The sequence below is a fragment of the Nilaparvata lugens genome, unplaced genomic scaffold, assembly GCF_014356525.2.
Source record: "Nilaparvata lugens isolate BPH unplaced genomic scaffold, ASM1435652v1 scaffold5938, whole genome shotgun sequence".
Lineage (NCBI taxonomy): Eukaryota > Metazoa > Arthropoda > Insecta > Hemiptera > Delphacidae > Nilaparvata > Nilaparvata lugens.
In genome coordinates, this window is record NW_024091710.1 from 1 (window position 1) to 18,413 (window position 18,413).

General features: G+C 39.1%; 1 protein-coding gene across 1 annotated transcript; it reads right to left on the reverse strand.

Annotated features, from left to right (window-relative positions):
- Nucleotides 1-4,975: 4,975 nt before the first annotated feature.
- Nucleotides 4,976-6,081, reverse strand: LOC120356140. The gene is made up of 2 exons (XM_039444992.1): nucleotides 5,890-6,081; nucleotides 4,976-5,713 (listed from the first exon to the last, which is right to left on the reverse strand). Exons 1-2 carry the CDS (start codon nucleotides 6,079-6,081, stop codon nucleotides 4,976-4,978), a joined length of 930 nt encoding a protein of 309 aa, XP_039300926.1.
- Between the last annotated feature and the right edge of the window lie 12,332 nt (nucleotides 6,082-18,413).

Below are 18,413 nucleotides of genomic sequence, written 5' to 3' on the forward strand. Positions count from 1 at the left end.
GACAAATCATCCAGGCAGGGGGAATTTATTCATGTAATTTATAACACTCTTATATTTTGTGAATATGTAATATTTTATGAATAAAACATTTGAATTTGAATTTGAATTTGAATTTGAATTTGAATGTGTGCACACTCTCATAAGAGCCAAATGTATCCTATTTCAGTGCAGCTGAGAAGAAATTCTCAGGAAAGCTGATTCTTTCTCAGGAAATTATGTAAGCTTTAATTTGTTATATGACAGTCGAATACTTAAGATACATAGTTTTTGAGTTTTATGCAAGAACAAAAAAATGGTACCTTTAAACCACCTACACCCCCTTAGCACAGTGGGTAGGAGTGGGGAATTTTGATATGTTTACCTCCTTACTACCCTAAACAGAACTGCGGGGTAAAAAATTGTCTTCTAACTTTCCCCTTTATAACCTTTCCTTGACTAGACTAATTATATTCTTCAACCTTTTAATTTTCCAACAGATCTCAATTCTAAGGATCTCATTTCACCAGGGTAATGTTAGAATACAACAAAATCTATTATAATTTTACCCTCGATTTCACCTAGTTCGGACCAACAGATCTTGCAATGTGTTAATTTCTTTTGCTGAACCTTTAGTATGGTAAACTACCAGAAGTGGCTTTATACCTTTTCATTGGAGCGGATATCTCGAAAACTAGAGGAGATATAGAAAAAAAGTTGTAGGAAATGATGTAAGCTTTAATTTGTTATATGACAGTCGAGTCCTTAAGATACACAGTTTTTGAGTTTTATGCGTGGTACCCCCTTAGCACAGTGGGTAGGGGTGAGGACTTATGATATGTTTAACTCCTTACTGGTAAGTAAGTGAGTAAGTAACAAGTAAGTAACTACCCTAAACTGAACTGCGGGGTCAAAAATTGTCTTCCAATAATTTTCCTCTATACCCTTTTTTGAGCATTCATTGCCTGCTTAACTAAATTAGTTTTTGATGGTCCAAACTAAATAGGTGGTGTTACAGATGATAATTATTATTATCATATGATTTCAATACACCAGTTACCAGAACGTTAATAACAGTTTAGTCTTGAATGTATCAAAATAAAGATTGTTGGTTAATATGAAAAGTATTATTTATTCAATATCTAATATGGCACAGTCGAAAATAAAATGAAACAAGAATAATTGAATTATCAAGTGTTCAAGTGAGGAGTGATAGCTCAATATTGAAAATGAAATTCAACAAACCAGATATGCTAGTTATACATGGGGATATCGCGAATAATTTTGCCAACTTCAAAGAAAAAGTAACAATTTATTTGACTGCTACCGAGACTGTAAGGCCAGTTTCACACGGCAGAGACCTCGCTCCTGGAATATCATATCACGGAAGATCATATTTCATATTTGCAGCTCTCCTGTACTTTCACATGGGGATCTTACGAATAAGCCGACAGATCTACAACTACGCCGACGTTTGCTCAAAGTATGACTCATCACTTATTCTCAAAGTCTAACTTCCTGAAAAATATAGATAGAAGATTTCTGATTTTGGATTTGGATTCAGTGACCCCAAATTCTTTGAAGCATAAGTCCCATTTTCAAAAATACCCGAAAACAAGGGAGTTATAGCTGTTTTTAATATAGCTTTCCATTATCATATGATTATATAGTACGTACTAAGATAATAATACTCCTGCCTCACAAAGGGACAGGCAAAATTTTTAAGAAGTTTTTGAACACCTGAGAAGTTTATACATAAACATTTTCAATTTTTAAAAGTTCTAGTTTTCCAAAAAAATATTGAACTATGAGAAGATGAATCCAAATATGGAATCAAAAATCATCTCCACACCCAATAAAATAGGAGGAAAAGAATGTTGTACAGTAAAATTGACACCTCTGCCACAGCCTCTGATGCCACTGCCACCCCAACCGCTGATGGTGCTGCAAACAATGCTGCCAACAATGCAGAGATAGCCGGAGCAATCTTCAGAGAGGGTAGAGTATTCAAACCTGTCACCCCAGAGAATCTTGCCAAAATGCCCAGAGGAGTACAGATCAATTTACGCTATGTGAAACGTGTAACCAGTATAAATGGTGAGGGAATAACTGCTGAATTAGAAAGAGAGTATGACTATGCACGTTGTTTCATGCCCAAAATGTATATCAACACAGTGTTCAAAAGAGTGGGGGAAGATCCAGTTGATATGACTGGGTATAGTGTTATTATATGCGAAGTTTTACCTTTGAAAAATCGTAATCGTACACATACGTTGGAATTTTTCAAAAATGGAATTCCATGTTCCGAAGCCTAAATGCATAAGCTGATTGGATTGTATTATCAATGGGTATTGTAAAGATGTTGTATACTTTGGAAAATTTGCTTAAAATTCTTGAAAATTTATTTAAAATTCTAAAAATGTATTGCTGTATACTACTTGTAGCATTATGCTTAAGAATACAGAAATGTATTGTTTTATAAGAGTTATCTTGATGTAATAATTTGATGCTTGAAATTCTAGAAAATTGTATTGCTGTATACTTGTAACATTATGCTTAAGAATTCAGAAATGTATTGTCTTATAAGATTAATCTTGATGTAACAAATTCCAAAAAAAAAATGTATTGTTTACTTGTAATAAATTTTGAAAAAAAAAGTAATTTCATCAAAATGTGTCTTTTAAAATAATAATAAACAATATGGATTGTACTTACTTTAACTGCACTGTAGCACATACACGTACATATAAAAAAGAATTGAACAATACCTATTGAGTGTTCATTATCCTTTACCATGTCATACAGAGTAAGCTGCTTAACAAGGATTCAAAAAACATCAATAAACAGATATCCATTGTGGTGTAGTGGTTAGCGGTGTTGCTTTCCATGCTGTAGGTCCCAGTTCGAACCTTCAGGGGGTATAGATTGATGTAGGGTCCCAATTGTTGAGGTAAGTATACAGGGTTGTAAATGCTAATCTCAAAAGCTGAATCACCAGATGTTCCATCCTCCAGCCTGAATCGTTTCACATGTCCTGTACTCTCAATTTTTGTAAATCCTGCAAATTTGATCTCCTTTTGACCCAGTCCCAGTAGACATTTAGATTGCTGTCCACATATAAAATCACACTTGTAGTATTGGTCCTGATTGAGAACACTCAACACAATCTTCACATCCTTTTCCCTCCAGTTGGCTACCTTCTCAAGATTAACAATAGCAGCCATTCTACCATTATCCAACTTGAAGAAAGATTTTAGCAGTATGCAAGTGTCATCAAACATGACAGTGAATTTCATTGCAAGTCCTGGTGGGCAATGACGCATTGCCCTCTTGTTGATATTATCCTTGATACTCTTCATAGTTTGCATGAAAACTTTCAGCAGGAAACATTTCACATCGGTGGAGGTCACATGAGTATTTCTCAATGGGTTGTGAAGATCATCGCATACAAAGAAAACGTTTCTATCCTTGACTGCATCAACAACAGCCTGATGCTTCTGCCTGAGTCGTATGCATGCACAACTATGAGATTCACGATCTGCACAAAACTCTAAATGACCACTCTCCTTGAAAAAGTCACTCAATGTCATTATACCATGATAATTCAGTTCAGCTTCAAGCTCACTCACTGCATTAAGCAGATAACGTTCACGTTCACTGTCTGACAACATTGCAAGACTGAGTGCATTTTGTTGTCAGCATCATCTTTTATACTATGCTTGCTGAGTGGTGGGGGTAGCCCATTTCCTGTTTCATCAGGTCTGCATGACGTCATATGATTGTACAATATTGTACAAGTAAACAGTCAACTAACAATTGACAGTTGACAGTTGTTAGTTGACTGTTGACAATTGACAGTTGATTGACAGTTGACAATTGACAGTTGACAGTTGATTGACAGTTGACTGTTATATACCAATGGATACTATGAAAACTGTTCATCAGGTCTGCATGACGTCATATGATTGCACAATATTGTACAAGTATCAAAGAGGAGTGAGGAAGATAAATGATAGAGCATAGAGTTGATTACAATATTTCTTTTTATTGATAATGCAAATGAGTATTAACAGCATTGAAAAAATCTTCTAACAAAGTTTTGTTAATCCAACCATGTAGAGCAATAACAATTTTCAATGAGCAAAATAGTTGTGTATTTGACAATCCATCTGCGTTGTTGACGTTGTTGGCTGACTGATCTCCAAACGTTAAAGATGATAGCTTGTTCCGCACCATGTCGATAAAGTTGAGTAGATGATGTTCTGGGCAGTATATGCCATCAATCTTCTTGATCAGCAACTCCAAATCAGGCGTAGCAGGAAAGAAATATGGGTCCAGGTACTCCACATTGTTCAGTTGTAGAATTGTATCCAGTAGAGTAATCTGCTTATATCCATGGACAAAGATTTTAATTGGACGCTGCTGGTTCTGATCCAACCACCTTCCAACTGTTCCACGCACAATTTCCATCAAATCCGAAAAGGGAAGATGTTCTCTCCCACAGTCTGACCACCTGAGTCCATGTTTAGCTTGATGTATACAGTTGTTGGCGATGATTTGCCTGCTAGTCTTGAGCATAGACTCAGAGTAGGGAGGCTTGAAAGAGTAGTGATGAGTAGTCACATGATTCTCATCATCTTGCTCCAGGATAGCCATCTCCTTCACAATAAACTTGTTGTCCAAACCTTCAAAACCTTGAAAGTTCATCAGGTACAGTGGTAGTGGTCCAAAAATGTTTTCTGCTCTACTCGATGGCCAGTCATCTACATCACTTTCTGCTGTAATGTAGGAGTCGTCATCATTGAGTCCAGTTGTACTCATAGAGGCATCTTTCATCAGCGGTCGCTCACCAATAACACAGCCCACCACGTCCTCCCCTTCATGTGAAGACAGCTCCCCCTCCTCAATAAAAAGTCCTCTGTATCCTGTCATGACTGGCTCATTCATTGTCTCGAGCTCAACTGAGCAATTTATCACTGTGCACTGACTATATATCTTTTTATGCCGACAGTACAAGGCCTGACATTGGTCGATACTCTCTAGTCATCTCATGAATCATCATACAGTAGGCAGTTGTATTACCTGGAATGTTTTCAGATGCTTCAAACTCAATCCTCACATCGATACTTCCAGTTTTGAGTGACTCATTTTGGCGGGAGCAATCAAAAGCAAACAGCATTATTTTTCCATCACCAATGGCATTCTTTTCAAACAGAGGGTTGCTTGCACGAGCATTACCATGGTTGTAGACTCCATTGAAAGCTGCATACATGTTGTAGATGCGATTATCATCACCATCAATGCTCTCATATGGGTAGTATCTGCTGTTTAAAAACACTCGAACATCCTTCATATTACACTTGTCAAAGCGAGAACTGTTGGCTGCTGCCACACCTCGTCTTGCAGTCTGTAGCCCAACCACAATGTATCGTGGCTTTTCATGCTGTGATGTTGACTTGACAGTCCATGTATGCTTTCTTGTCTGTGGTAACGTTGGATAGGTATACAACTCCCAATGTCGAAATGATATACTGATGGGTGTGTCATTCTGTACAATCTGTAGCAGACGCAGTTTCACATCATCTGCCACTTCCACATACGGCATTCTCCATAAAAGCTTTGTGATTGCTACATTAGCAGCAGCAACATTCACACAGTTGTGAAAGTTGGGGCTGACCCTCAACACCAGCTCTTGTTTCACATTGAGCAAAATCTGTCTATAGTCTTCGGCACATATCTCTAAAACAGGATGCATACTATCTCAGAGGCAAAAGGATGGAGATTACAACTTTTTTCCTGTTACATATCTCTAAAACAGGATGCATACTATCTCAGAGGCAAAAGGATGGAGATTACAACTTTTTTCCTGTTTTTAAATTTAAAAACAATATAGTGAAGAGATAGAGTACATACCATTTCTTCATCCACGTCGACTGCCTCCACCACCAGCATCTCTAGCGGAGCCTCTGAAACTGGTGGGGGTGTTGCTGGCAGCAGTTCAGCCACCAGAGGGGAGGGCGCAGCTGGAGACGCAGCTGGGGCTGGAGTCTCGGACCAGGCCTCCATATCGAGGAGCTCCTGAAGTTCTACGAATAAGTTCGACATAACTAGATGACTTGTAGCTTTAAGAGCTCGTAGCACAATGAAGAAGATTTGCCAAAAATTCTCATTTTATATCCCCCACCATGCAAAAAAACAGGATTGTGTAGGATATTTCCTTTTGGATAAGCAAACTTTATCCTTAGGAGACCCCTATCAATTTCCTTCTCTCATTTCCTTTCCGAATATATCAAGCTTCGTTATAGGAACTCGTCACCCGATTATGATAATTTCTATCAAAATGACCAACAGTCAAGATAGTATGGCTGCAGGACATCCTGTTTAGAGATTTGCAGAAGGAAAAAAAGTTGTAATCTCCATCCTTTTGCCTCTGAGATAGCATGCATCCTGTTTAGAGATATGTAACAGAAAAAAAGTTGTAATCTCCATCCTTTTGCCTCTGAGATAGTATGCATCCTGTTTAGAGATATGTAACAGGAAAAAAGTTGTAATCTCCATCCTTTTGCCTCTGAGATAGTATGCATCCTGTTTAGAGATATGTAACAGGAAAAAAGTTGTAATCTCCATCCTTTTGCCTCTGAGATAGTATGCATCCTGTTTAGAGATATGTAACAGGAAAAAAGTTGTAATCTCCATCCTTTTGCCTCTGAGATAGTATATTTAAAGCCAGTGGCCTGGATGGTTTCCTTCAGTATGGATAAGTCTGTGATAGCAAGAGAGCTGCACAAGCCAGCTCGTAGGAACTTTCCTACAAGGAAAGTCACTGTGAAAGGCCTTGATGATCTGTATCAGGCTGACCTTGTTGAGATGTTGCCATATGCAAGACAAAACAAAGGTTATAGATACATAATTACTATTATCAATTGTCTTAGCAAGTTTGCCTTTGCTATACCAATTAAAAGCAAGTCAGCTGATGATGTGGTCAAGGCAATGCATCCTATATTTGAACAGAACAGAATGAAACACTTGCAAACTGACGATGGTAAGGAATGGTTCAATAGTAAGTTTCAACAACTTGTGCAACAGTATGGTATCAATCATTATTCAACCTTTTCCGATAAAAAGGCATCAATAGTAGAATGTTTCAATAGAACGCTCCAACATCTTATGTGGACAAAGTTTACTGAACAAGGAACCTACCGTTGGTCAGACATTCTAACCTCACTTGTTGCGGAGTACAATAGACGAGTCCATAGAACATAGGTATGCCACCAGCTGATGTTGAGAAGAAGCATGAGAGATTGCTGCTTTCCAGGCTCAGCAAACAAAGACAAGAGTATAAAGATAGTTTGGCTAACAGACCACAAAACCGGTTTTATCCTGGCCCATCTCAAAATATTGTGCCGGGTGATAAGGTGAGAATCAGCAAGTATAAAAAGACCTTTGACAAAGGATATCTAGCCAATTGAACTAATGAACTGTTTACAGTAAGACGTGTGCGACCTACAGTGCCTGTAACCTATGAATTGGAGGACTATAGAGGTGAACCTATTGAAGGAGGATTCTATTCTGAAGAAATTGTAAAGACAAAGGTGCCCAGTGTTTTCGAAATTGAAAAAGTGTTGAGGAAAAAAGGGAATAAACTTTAGGTACGCTGGAAAGGATATAGCTCCAGTCACGACTCATGGATTGATAAGAACGATCTTGTGTAAGATGAAACAGGTTGTGCAACAGAAAACCAGTTTAGAGTTATCGATTTTGACAAAGTGATTAGGGGGTGTGGCTTGGTGGAAATGGATACAAAGAAAAAGCGTCATGGACCATTGTTCCCCAATCATATGAGATGTATTATATGTGGACCTTCTGGTTGTGGCAAAACCAACCTACTATTCAACATGCTTTTCGATGAGAAAGGAATTCACTTTTCGAACATCTACCTTTTTTCAATGACTACATTCCAGCCCAAGTATGAGCTGCTCCGCACAATCATGCAAGGACTTGCAGGAAATGGAATAAAGTATGTCAAGTGTGATACAAGTGAAGAAATACCCAACCCGCATGAGCTGCCACCCAACTCAATAATTATTTTCGACGATGTGATTTGTGAGCAGCAGGATGCCATCAGGGAGTACTTTAGTGCAGGCCGACACAGTAACGTTGATGTGTTTTATCTAGCGCAGACCTATAGCCGCATTCCAAAACAGCTGATTTGTGACAATGCAAACTTTCTAGTCATGTTTCAGCAGGATGAGCTAAACATGAAACACTTGTACCGAGATCATGTTGGCGCTGACATGACCTTTGATCAGTTCAAGGATATGTGTAACAAGGTTTGGTCAGTGGGGGGTGCACACTCATTCCTAGTGATTGATCGGACATTGGACAGAAATGGAGGGTGCTACAGGAATGGGCTTGATACGTATTTAGTTGATGCATAGTGTCAGTTGAGCTTCAGTATATGTTAGTACACTGAGCAAGATGGACGTCTCCAGCAATAGCACCATCAAAAGACTGTAGAAGAGATTGCACCAACCATCAAGGCAATTGCAAAGTTGCGACGTAACATCAAAAGGAAACACAAGGAACTGACTCTTGGAAGGCAAGTGGCAGAGGAGCAGCATGCAAAACACTTTAAACCACTAACTGAACCACTTGACAATATAGTTGAAGTTCTCAATCAGCATTTGGCAGCACCACCACCACCACCACCACCACCACCACCACCACAGCCAGCAGCAGCACAACCACTACATGGGCAATCTCCAGAGCCACGCCCACATTGTAGACGTTTTGCAGTTCCTGTAGGTCATCATGCAGCACATACACCGCCACCTACACCATTGCTGTCCCGACCCCTGAAACAAGCGGTAAGACGTCTGCCCAAAATTGGTGAGGAGTCTCCTTTGACCTTTGAAGGAATTGGAGAAGCTTCGCAGTTGAGCCCAGTTCCAAGTACCTCGAGTACCGCACGCAAATTGTGGCCATCTGCAAGTGCCAATGATGTTGATGAAAGTGATGTGATGGATGTGGATGAGGAGGAGAAGTAGGAGGAGGGTGCTACTGCTCAGCAAGCATTACTAACCAGCAGTCAAAAGAGGATTCGACAAGCAATGATCAAGGTTGGATTGACTGGAACACCGGTGGGACGTTATCTTCATAGAGCTATGAGTGGTGATAGCAGCTCTGACAAAACATATGGACCAGAAGTTGTTGGTAATGACTACTATTTGGGTAACAAACTGTTAACCTTTGGAAGTGATGGAAGAAAGATTGTTCTGACTGACCCTAACAATCCTTCAAACGTGACTAGATTTGATGCAACGCGTGGACTTTGTGAACTCATTTTCAAAAAGAAACCCATTACTCCATTGGCTAGCGATGAGGTGGCATACACTCGGATATTACACATTACAAACTTGTATAAGGAAAATCATGTTCCAGATGGTAAGAGTAAAAACTCGAATGATACAAAGTATAAAAATGTGATCCATAAACTGCTCAATAATGCTAAACCCAAGTATAGCAAGGTCAGTGGCAGAGGACTCGTGGCGCCATTCAATATGGTGGCAAACAGCCGTACCAAGATTGAGTACGTCTACTACAATGATCCCAACGAACTTGTGGACAGGCTGAAACTATTGGATCAGTCTAAGGCAGTTGGCAACACTGGACATGAGAATGGAATCAATTCAATTTTAGAAGAGTTGGTAGAAGGTGGCTACATAGTTGCTAATCCTGCATACTAGTTTCACTATATAAGAGACATTGCTTTGCTTGTGTATAGCAGTCAAGTCATGGATTCCATAGGAAACATTATGCTCGCTACAAGCGTTTGATCAATTTGGGAAATCCACGTGCTGACAGGGATGCTGTCAACTTTTCAACATGCAGAGAACTGATTTCAATGTGGCTGCCAAAGACAAGGGACAATACCACATCACAGGTATTCACAAGTCTCAACAATTCAATACTTACTGATATGATGGATCCAATTAAGCCTACTGATGGAGTGAACAATCGATATCTTGAGAAGAGGCTGATTGAGTTTGCTGGTAAAATGTTTACAATGTATTTAGACATTGTGTTAGATCCGGAAAATGCTAAATCTATGAAGGGATTGCCACCTGATGAAATGAAGAAACGTTTCATAGATCTTATGGGATTACCAGAACCCCCTCCTACAACACCACCTGGAACATCATTGCCACCAGCACAAACATCGTCCACAGCAAAAAAAGTATAAAACCAGCTGCTAAAACCGTTAAGGAACATTAGATGACTGGATGTAGGAGAGAGAGGAGGTACCATGGAAGAGGGGTACTGTCATCAATTGCAAAAGTTGCAGGTTTAATAGTTAAAAAGAGTGCTGGAAAATTGGTGAACAAGGCAATTGACATTCTGCCTATTGAACTACACATCCCCGGTTACCAGTACTGTGGACCAGGTACAAAGCTAGAGAAGCGGTTGGCACGAGGCGATCCCGGTATAAATAGTCTTGATCGAGCCTGTAAGGAGCACGACATTGCTTACTCGAGGAGCAGTGATACATCAAGCAGAGCAGTAGCAGACAACATTTTGGCAGATCGAGCTTGGAATGTGGTAAAATCTGCAGACGCAGGAGCACTTGAGAAGGCTGCAGCACTAGCAGTGACCAACATCATGAAGGCTAAAGCAAAGTTTGGTGGAGGAGTACACCACAGACGTAGGACAACAAAGACTCATGGTCGAAAACGAGTAGGAGATGTTCTGGTAAAAAGGGTAAAGGACTCTACCTGAGACAACAGTGCAGGACACAGGGAAATGGAGCACGTCGCCGTCAATGTGGCGGCAAGAGAAGACTGTAGTTGCCCTACCTGATCGAACCTTAACCGATGCTGATCTCTACAAGTATGCATGTCGACTGAAGCTAAAGCATTTTCGAGGAGTGTTTATGTGGGATGCTCTACCATTGAATGGGCCCTGGAGGAGAGAATGCGGCATTATCAACCTGGACACCAGCACTGGAGCTGGCACACATTGGGTGTGCTATGTGAAGAAGGATGATGTGTCTCACTACTTTGATGGATTTGGCAACCTGAGACCACCACAGGAGTTTATCGACTATATGCACAAAGGACTGGAGCCAGCATCGAGGATTGAGTACAACTATGATCAGAAGCAGGAAGATCTTTACTCGCACATCTGTGGACATTTGTGTTTACAATTTTTGATTGATGAAAATAAATAAATGATTCACTATCTCTCTTGTACATTATTCTCATCCCTATACTTACTATAAATGTCTAGTGTAAGCTGATTGCTACTCATTGTGCAACTGTATGTTGAGCAGGCAACAACATGATGCTATGTTTTGGAGGTAGGACATCAATACTAAAGAGCGACTTTTATCCACCACTTGATGTGAGCAGCGGTGAATGGGAAATTGGTCTGATTAGCTTTACAAGTTGCAACTCAATACCTAATATTGAGGAAGGTTTCAATAATGTACTACATTTTTATACAAGTAATAGAATATATAAGAAGGGTGATACTAGTGCAGAGATAACACATGATGAGCTTCGGAGTATGGCTAAAGCAAGATTTGAAGAGTATTGGAGCGAGGTGCTTAAACATCGGAAGCATAAACCTAGCGAGTCTGATGATGATGATGATGATGATGGTAAAGTATTGCCTAAAAGGACTAAAAGGAGAATGCCAGCTACTACTACTGCTGACAAGGAGGATTTGGTTCTGCATCAGGTATCATTACCAACAGGTAGCTTTGAATTTTCTACAATTACTGACTTGCTTGCACAAAGGCTGTTGGAAAATGATGTTGATTTCCAGGTGACTGTAGATCCATCAACCTTAAAGTGTATAGTTTTCAGCAGTGCCAAGTGGATTTACGACCACAAGATTGAATAGGGAAACTGTTGGGTTTTACCAATACCCAGTTCATAGAGCCCAACACATCTACTAGAAGTGATAATACTGTACAAATCAGTCAGCCTAATGTGATACGCATCACCTGTAACATTGTGACTGGATCTTACTCTAATGGAATTACAGATCACGTGATCTATGAGTTTTACCCAAACGTTGATCCAGGGTATAAAATGGTGGTGACTGTGCAGAATGTAATCTATTTACCTGTAGACATCAAGCAGATTGGTAGCATTACACTGCAAGTAGTCGATGAGTACGGTCGTCTTATAAATAATAGAGGCGAGGAAATAAATATTGCTTTACATTTGAGACAACGCAAGTGAGATGGTGCTGTTATTTGGAAAGCTGAATCAAGGGCTGGATGAGGCTGCTGCAGTACACCCTCATCCTCCTCATCATCCCTCTCCTACAGAGATACATTCTAAGCCTATAAAAGTAGATAATAGAGTGAAGGATGTCATTCAGCATTCAACCTTGACAAGGTTAACATCTAGGAGCATTGAATATTTGCAAGAACAAGGCTGTCAGATATGAGTAGAATAGGAAGATGGGAGTTTTGGATGTGACACAGAATGGCCCGTCATCAGACAACAGTATCATTGGGTTTGAGTACCATTCTCATGCACCCTATACTGTAAGCTATAATGCCAACGATGAGATACGGATTCCAATTCAACAGCAAGATGTTTACACACTGCCATCTGAGAGCTATCTACATTTGGAGTATACTGTGACTGGAGCTGCCAACGCTGCTGTGGCCGGAACTCCATGTGTCTCTGGATTCTTCGGCAATGTGTTTTCAGAGATACGCTATGAAATCAATGGTGTGGAGGTGGATGGTATACGCAATCCTGGAGTTACCAGCCTAATAAAGAATGCTGTTACATTTGAACGTGATGAGTGGACCAAGATGGAAGGAGCTGGCTACAAGTTTAGCCCACTCATGGATTTAGCCCAACACAATGTGGAGTACCTGGACCTATCATCAGCATATTTCTTTCCTGCTACGCCTGATTTGGAGTTGCTGATCAAGAAGATTGATGGCATATACTGCCCAGAACATCATCTACTCAACTTTATCGACATGGTGCGGAACAAGCTATCATCTTTAACGTTTGGAGATCAGTCAGCCAACAACATCAACAACGCAGATGGATTGTCAAATACACAACTATTTTGCTCATTGAAAATTGTTATTGCTCTACATGGTTGGATTAACAAAACTTTGTTAGAAGATAGAGCCTTTTGTCGCAATTTTTTCAATGCTGTTAATACTCATTTGCATTATCAATAAAAAGAAATATTGTAATCAACTCTATGCTCTATCATTTATCTTCCTCACTCCTCTTTGATACTTGTACAATATTGTGCAATCATATGACGTCATGCAGACCTGATGAACAGTTTTCATAGTATCCATTGGTATATAACAGTCAACTGTCAATCAACTGTCAACTGTCAATTGTCAACTGTCAATCAACTGTCAATTGTCAACAGTCAACTAACAACTGTCAACTGTCAATTGTTAGTTGAATGTTTACTTGTACAATATTGTACAATCATATGACGTCATGCAGACCTGATGAAACAGGAAATGGGCTACCCCCACCACTCAGCAAGCATAGTATAAAAGATGATGCTGACAACAAAATGCACTCAGTCTTGCAATGTTGTCAGACAGTGAACGTGAACGTTATCTGCTTAATGCAGTGAGTGAGCTTGAAGCTGAACTGAATTATCATGGTATAATGACATTGAGTGACTTTTTCAAGGAGAGTGGTCATTTAGAGTTTTGTGCAGATCGTGAATCTCATAGTTGTGCATGCATACGACTCAGGCAGAAGCATCAGGCTGTTGTTGATGCAGTCAAGGATAGAAACGTTTTCTTTGTATGCGATGATCTTCACAACCCATTGAGAAATACTCATGTGACCTCCACCGATGTGAAATGTTTCCTGCTGAAAGTTTTCATGCAAACTTTGAAGAGTATCAAGGATAATATCAACAAGAGGGCAATGCGTCATTGCCCACCAGGACTTGCAATGAAATTCACTGTCATGTTTGATGACACTTGCATACTGCTAAAATCTTTCTTCAAGTTGGATAATGGTAGAATGGCTGCTATTGTTGATCTTGAGAAGGTAGCCAACTGGAGGGAAAAGGATGTGAAGATTGTGTTGAGTGTTCTCAATCAGGACCAATACTACAAGTGTGATTTTATATGTGGACAGCAATCTAAATGTCTACTGGGACTGGGTCAAAAGGAGATCAAATTTGCAGGATTTACAAAAATTGAGAGTACAGGACATGTGAAACGATTCAGGCTGGAGGATGGAACATCTGGTGATTCAGCTTTTGAGATTAGCATCTACAAGGCTGTACGCATACCTATGCCACTGCCATCTACTGGGGGATATGACGAAGTTGATGGACCATGCATTGTTCGTGAAAGGAATAAGCCATCAGTTGAGCGTTATGTCACCAACAATGATTATAGCCGAGGAGAAAGACTTCTTCAGCTGTATATTCTGTTCAATACTGAAGATTGATTATAAATGTTTGTCAATAAATACTGTGTGTGTGTGTGTAATGAACCATTTGTTATTATTGATTATCCTACTTCCTCATATAGGTAAGAAATTAGGTTGCTATGCTTTCAATGAAGACAGTTTCAACGACCCCACTCCTCCCCTGTCATGATATGTTTACAGTTTTTTGTCTACTGCCTAATATCTATTGGCATGTTGTAACAGGTTGACCAAGATGCAAAATATCAAAAGATATCCATTGAGGTGTAATGGTATACAACCCTGTATACTTACCTCAACAATTGGGACCCTACATCAATCTATACCCCCCTGAAGGTTCGAACCTGGGACCTACAGCATGGAAAGCAACACCGCTAACCACTACACCACAATGGATATCTGTTTATTTGATGTTTTTTGAATCCTTGTTAAGCAGCTTACTCTGTATGACATGGTAAAGGATAATGAAAACTCAATAGGAAATTGTTCAATTCTTTTTTATATGTACGTGTATGTGCTACAGTGCAGTTGAAGTAAGTACAATCCATATTGTTTATTATTATTTTAAAAGACACATTTTGATGAAAATACTTTTTCAAAATTTATTACAAGTAAACAATACATTTTTTTTCTGGAATTTGTTACATCGAGATTAATCTTATAAGACAATACATTTCTGAATTCTTAAGCATAATGTTACAAGTATACAGCAATACAATTTTCTAGAATTTCAAGCATCAAATTATTACATCAAGATAACTCTTATAAAACAATACATTTCTGTATTCTTAAGCATAATGCTACAAGTAGTATACAGCAATACATTTTTAGAATTTTAAACAAATTTTCAAGAATTTTAAGCAAATTTTCCAAAGTATACAACATGTTTACAATACCTATTGATAATACAATCCAATCAGCTTATGCATTTAGGCTCCGGAACATGGAATTCCATTTTTGAAAAATTCCAACGTATGTGTACGATTACGATTTTTCAAAGGTAAAACTTCGCATATAATAACACTATACCCAGTCATATCAACTGGATCTTCCCCCACTCTTTTGAAAACTGTGTTGATATACATTTTGGGCATGAAACAACGTGCATAGTCATACTCTCTTTCTAATTCAGCAGTTATTCCCTCACCATTTATACTGGTTACACGTTTCACATAGCGTAAATTGATCTGTACTCCTCTGGGCATTTTGGCAAGATTCTCTAGGGTGACAGGTTTGAATACTCTACCCTCTCTGAAGATTGCTCCGGCTATCTCTGCATTGTTGGCAGCATTGTTGGCAGCACCATCAGCGGTTGGGGCGGCAGTGGCATCAGAGGCTGTGGCAGAGGTGTCAGTTGTAGCGGAGGCATCAATGGTAGCGGTATCATTTGCAGAGGCATTGCATGGGGTGGTAGATGGGGCATTGCATGGGGTGGTAGATGGGGCATTGCATGGGGCTGTAGTGACATCAGAGGCTGCGGCAGCAGAGGCATCAGCGGTAGCGGAGGAATTCGGCATCTGTAATTTCCATATATATGTTAATAGTTGCTCATTACATTTCTACTGGTAATAGTTTGACCTATATTAGAGACATCCATAGTTGTAGGGGTACATGTTTGCAATATATATAATAAGCAGTATTATTATATCCATCATAACTGTCATGCATAGAAAGAGGGTTGGAAGCATTGTTCATGCAGCGTTATTTGACGAAGCATTAAAACTTAATTTTTCAATGTCTAACCTTATTTATTCTCACGTGATGGGTGTAGCTGTACTGAAGGGTATGCTTAAAGGAGGTTTGGGGTGGGAAGGTTGGGTCATCTGGCACCCACATTAATCGAAAGTCTCCATGGTTCCAGGGTTGGAATTGATGTGGTTGAGGACGTGGCTGGGTACTTGGGTTTCTTGAATTAGCACTGGTTTGGAAGCATGGAGGAGGAGAGGGAGATGGAGGATGAGGAGGAGGAGTAAGAAGAGAATGAGGAGGATTTGATGTAGAACGGTTAGGCTCCTGGTAGAATTGTTGGACCTGTTTGGTAGAGGAATGCTATTTGTTTGACGGTTGTTTGGTAGGGGAATGCTATTTGTTTGACGGTTGTTTGGTTGGGGAATGTTGCCATTGTTCAGAGTAGGATTCAGAGTTGGGCGGCTAATAGTAGGATTGAATGGCTGTTGTGGGTGATTGATAGGTTCGCAGGGTGGGGGATTGTTAGATTGTGAGCCATTGATGCAGAATGTTGGATTATGAGTTTGGGTAGAAGTAAGGCTTCGATTTTGTAGGTTGTAAGGAGCAGACCTGTAGGAATGGAGGTTATTGTTGTGGGGAGCTTGTCTAGGGTTGGGTCCAAATGTAATTGGTGGTAAATGAGGATTGTTTGGAATGAATTGTACTTCCATTCTACTCCTTGACATCAGTTCATTGTAAGCCCTTTGGTCTCCCTCATCATGAGGTACCCACATTATCACTAGATGTCCTCTAGATATCTGGTCAGCAAGGTAGGCTGCTTCAAGCCTGCTGTTCATGTCAATACCATTGGATCGGATCATGGCTGAAAACGACATACATGCCGTTAGTATGGGTGGTTCTCTAATATTGTATGGGTTCGTTATTTATCTAGGATTGGATTTTACAATGCCCATTCAACAAGAATAGTTTTAAGAAAAAATGAATAAACTGAATGATCATCATGATGTGTGAGGAGACATCTTAAAGTCCCCACACAAAGTATTCATCGCAATGGATCCTCCACACAAAATATTCATCAAAAATGGGTCTTTCAAAATTCTCTACTGAATGATCATCATGATGTGTGAGGAGACATCTTAAAGTCCATCACACAAAGTATTCATCAAAATGGATCTTTTAAAATAATAACAAACATAATAATAAACAATATAGATTGTACTTACTTTGATATTCACTAAAAACTGCACTGTAGCACACACACACACACAACTCTTCTTCAACTAGTCAGCAACACAATAAGAGCTCTTATGGTTAGGAGCTCCCATATATATATACCCAAACAGTCTCCCACCACTCCCAAAGGTCGTGAAATTAATTCCAATTTATTTTTCATTTACTTTCATTTAATTGCAATTTTTTATGATTTATGATTTTTTTTTTTTTTAATTTTTTTTTTTTAATTTTTTTTTTTTATTTTTTTTTTTTTTTTTTTCACCTGGGGTGACCTTGAGGTTAGGTTAGGTCACCTGGGGTGACTTTGAGGTTAGGTTTGATCACCTGGGGTGACCTTGAGGTTTTGTCAATCCTGGTGCACTCGTGCACCAGGATTGACAAAATTATACTACTACCATGTATCATAGTACAAAGCTTTGTATCATGAGTAAGATTGGCAATCATGGCTTGTCGATTTTAGTTGCTGACCTAAATCCTCATTCCTCAGTCATAGAACTATGGATCAAGCGCGAGCATTTGCCTTTTATGTCGTATACCGTCAAACATAATGTTATTTACGAAGTTGTGATGAACCTGTATAAACAATTCATAGAATTCTAAGAATTCATAGGAACGGTAAAAAATCAATTTTACGAAAATCGATGTACATGTAACTGGATTTAGAAGATCAATACGATAATGTTCTCTATCACAATTGATTTAATCATAGAAATGTTTAAGTGAAAACGTTGGGCACAAACCTTCTGCCATGAGGAGACAAATAAATTTATGAAAAGCTTGATAGCTTGAATAGTGATCTGATATTTTTTACACGTTTTTATTCTAAGACATAATATGTCTTAGACTAATTTTTAATGTTTCTTCAATCGGCAGGAAAACTTTGGTTTTTAAAAATTATCTTACTCCCTTATTTTGGGGTATTTTCAGAAATCAAGATAAATAACCTACCAAATTTCCTACACGAATACAGTGTAAGTTGTATTATAATAGCTACAGTACTTACGTACTGTATAGTACAGTACCTGTTCGTTTTTACCGTATAATTATATGATAATAGAAAGC